Here is a 2,031-nt window from a genome sequence, read left to right as displayed (position 1 = left end):
CAGTGTTTCCTTTTGATGATGATTGCCTGTTAGATTTCTAATGCGGTTTTTGCAGTAGGATTTGGAAAATAAATCTACGTCATCATGTTAGTGAAAGAAACAAATTTCATACTCTGCATGAAAACAGCTTGTGCGGCGGTCGATTCTGCAAAGTGCGTGCATGACGGATTTGAATTGTTGAGTAAAACAAAAACTTGACGCCCGACTAGAATATTCCGTCGGACATTTGAAAGTGTAGTGTTGCCTTTCTTCCCTATGATTGGTCAACAATGTATATAATCCGCCAAATTAAACAGGGATTTGAATTGCCACCAGTTTACTCAGTCAAGCGACTTGACGACGGTTTACGCAGGAAGACATTAACAACCCATGCAGCAAAATGTTGGACACAGCACAGATGAACGGCACCTGCTGTAATAGTAAAGAGTTTAACCTGGCGGCAAAGATAGTTTATTCGACGTGGTTTGGTGTTGCAGCTTTGGCGACTATAGTTGGAAATGGGGTTGTGTTGTGGTTGATCGCCAGAAATAGGTCGCTGAGAGTAATCTCCAACTTGTTCCTGGCTTCACTGACAGCAGCGGACTTTTTATTAGGCCTTGTTATAGACCCGGTATATATACCTACCAGATGCTTGCTTTTTAATACAGATACTTATTGGAAGACCTATAGTACAGCTCTCAACTATCTCTGGATCCACACAACAGTGGCTACTACATTCAACTTGTGCTGCGTTACCCTGGATAGACATATTGCCATCTTTTATCCTCTCCGCTACGAAGACTTTGTCACTAACAGGCGGTGTTATGTGCTCATAGCCGCTGTTTGGTTCATTTCCTTGCTTCTCCCCTGCTCGAGGTTCTTAGTTAAGGATCTCACTGTGCTACCGACGTTATGGTTGTCTTTTACAATTATCACGGTCTTGATACCAATGATCATCATCATATTCTGCTCTATTCGTAATTTAAAAGCCGCTGCCGTGCAGTCCAGGAGAACAATTAACCAAACTTTACAGAATCAAGAAGCTGTGAAAAGAAGAAAAAAGAACCTTAAGGCGGCAAAGACAGTTAGCATTGTGGTTGGACTGTTTGTTATTTGCTGGTTGCCAAGTTTAGTCACTTCTTTTGTGCAATATTCTGTTAAATGTATAATTCTTCTCTTCACGGTGTGGACACCAGTCGAAGCGCTTGCGTTTACTTCATCGGCAATCAATCCGTGGGTATATTGCTTGCGAAATGAAGAATTTCATCAAGCTTTAATTCGTACTTTTCGATTTCTTAGAAAACCAAAATCAACACAAATTCGCATTCATCGTTCAATTAAAAGATCAACAAAAAGGGACATGAGTGAACACGATACATGCAACTCGCCAGTTTGAATTATTCGTGTTTAAAAAACATACAGGCCTTTAGTCGTCTGCTGTCTTATTATTCACTTTTAGTAATAAATTGTCCATTTCACATCATCGCCATTTTTGCTAAACTGTGACATATATAATGCTCTGCTAAAAGAAAATAAAAATTCGCGTAAAACAACAGGATTTGTTACGGAGTTATTTCTTCAACCCATGAACGTAGAAGCAAAACATTAGCTATTTATAAAGTGCATAACTGGTACTCAAATGTCAATGGTGTTCCGTGACAGAGACCACATAGCTTAGGCTCCTATAGCATAGTTTAATAAATACGATCTTAGTGCTCTAACTTGTTTCCTCAAAGACGTAAGCCATGCCTTTCCTTTTATATTATACAAGTCCCTCTTGTATCCTCTAAACGGAAGCAGAGTTACTGAGTTGTCAAAGCCAGTATCTGACCTTTTATTTCTGGTTGCAGTTGTAGTAAAGGACTATGTTAGGAAGAAAATAATTTAACATTTTATTAAATAAGTAATTATACTTTTATCTACTTCACTTTTTCAAGTGTACGTGGATGACATCACGTTCGTCGGCCTTAAGATATTCTTATTTTTTGTTCAGGAAGCAAGAATCGTGAAGAAGATATCCCTCTCTTTGATTTTCGATTTATCAAAAAAGGT

The 2,031-nt window shown here is 38.7% G+C and overlaps 1 protein-coding gene across 1 annotated transcript; it reads left to right on the top strand.

Annotated features, from left to right (window-relative positions):
• The first annotated feature begins 301 nt into the window (after positions 1-301).
• On the top strand, positions 302-1,501 carry LOC144640097 (adenosine receptor A2a-like). The gene has a single exon (XM_078499317.1). It carries the CDS (start codon positions 380-382, stop codon positions 1,373-1,375), a length of 996 nt encoding a protein of 331 aa, XP_078355443.1. The 5' UTR covers positions 302-379; the 3' UTR covers positions 1,376-1,501.
• The last annotated feature ends 530 nt before the right edge of the window (positions 1,502-2,031 follow it).

Source organism: Oculina patagonica, unplaced genomic scaffold (genome assembly GCF_052425735.1).
Source record: "Oculina patagonica isolate OP01 unplaced genomic scaffold, crgOcupat unplaced1820, whole genome shotgun sequence".
Taxonomy (NCBI): domain Eukaryota; kingdom Metazoa; phylum Cnidaria; class Anthozoa; order Scleractinia; family Oculinidae; genus Oculina; species Oculina patagonica.
The sequence above is the reverse complement of the archived record's forward strand: the minus strand, read 5'-3'. Positions and strand labels throughout refer to the sequence as shown.

Excerpts from the sequence above, each read along its gene's own strand:
- LOC144640097 (XM_078499317.1), top strand. The coding sequence starts at position 380 with ATGTTGGACACAGCACAGATGAACGGCACCTGCTGTAATAGTAAAGAG.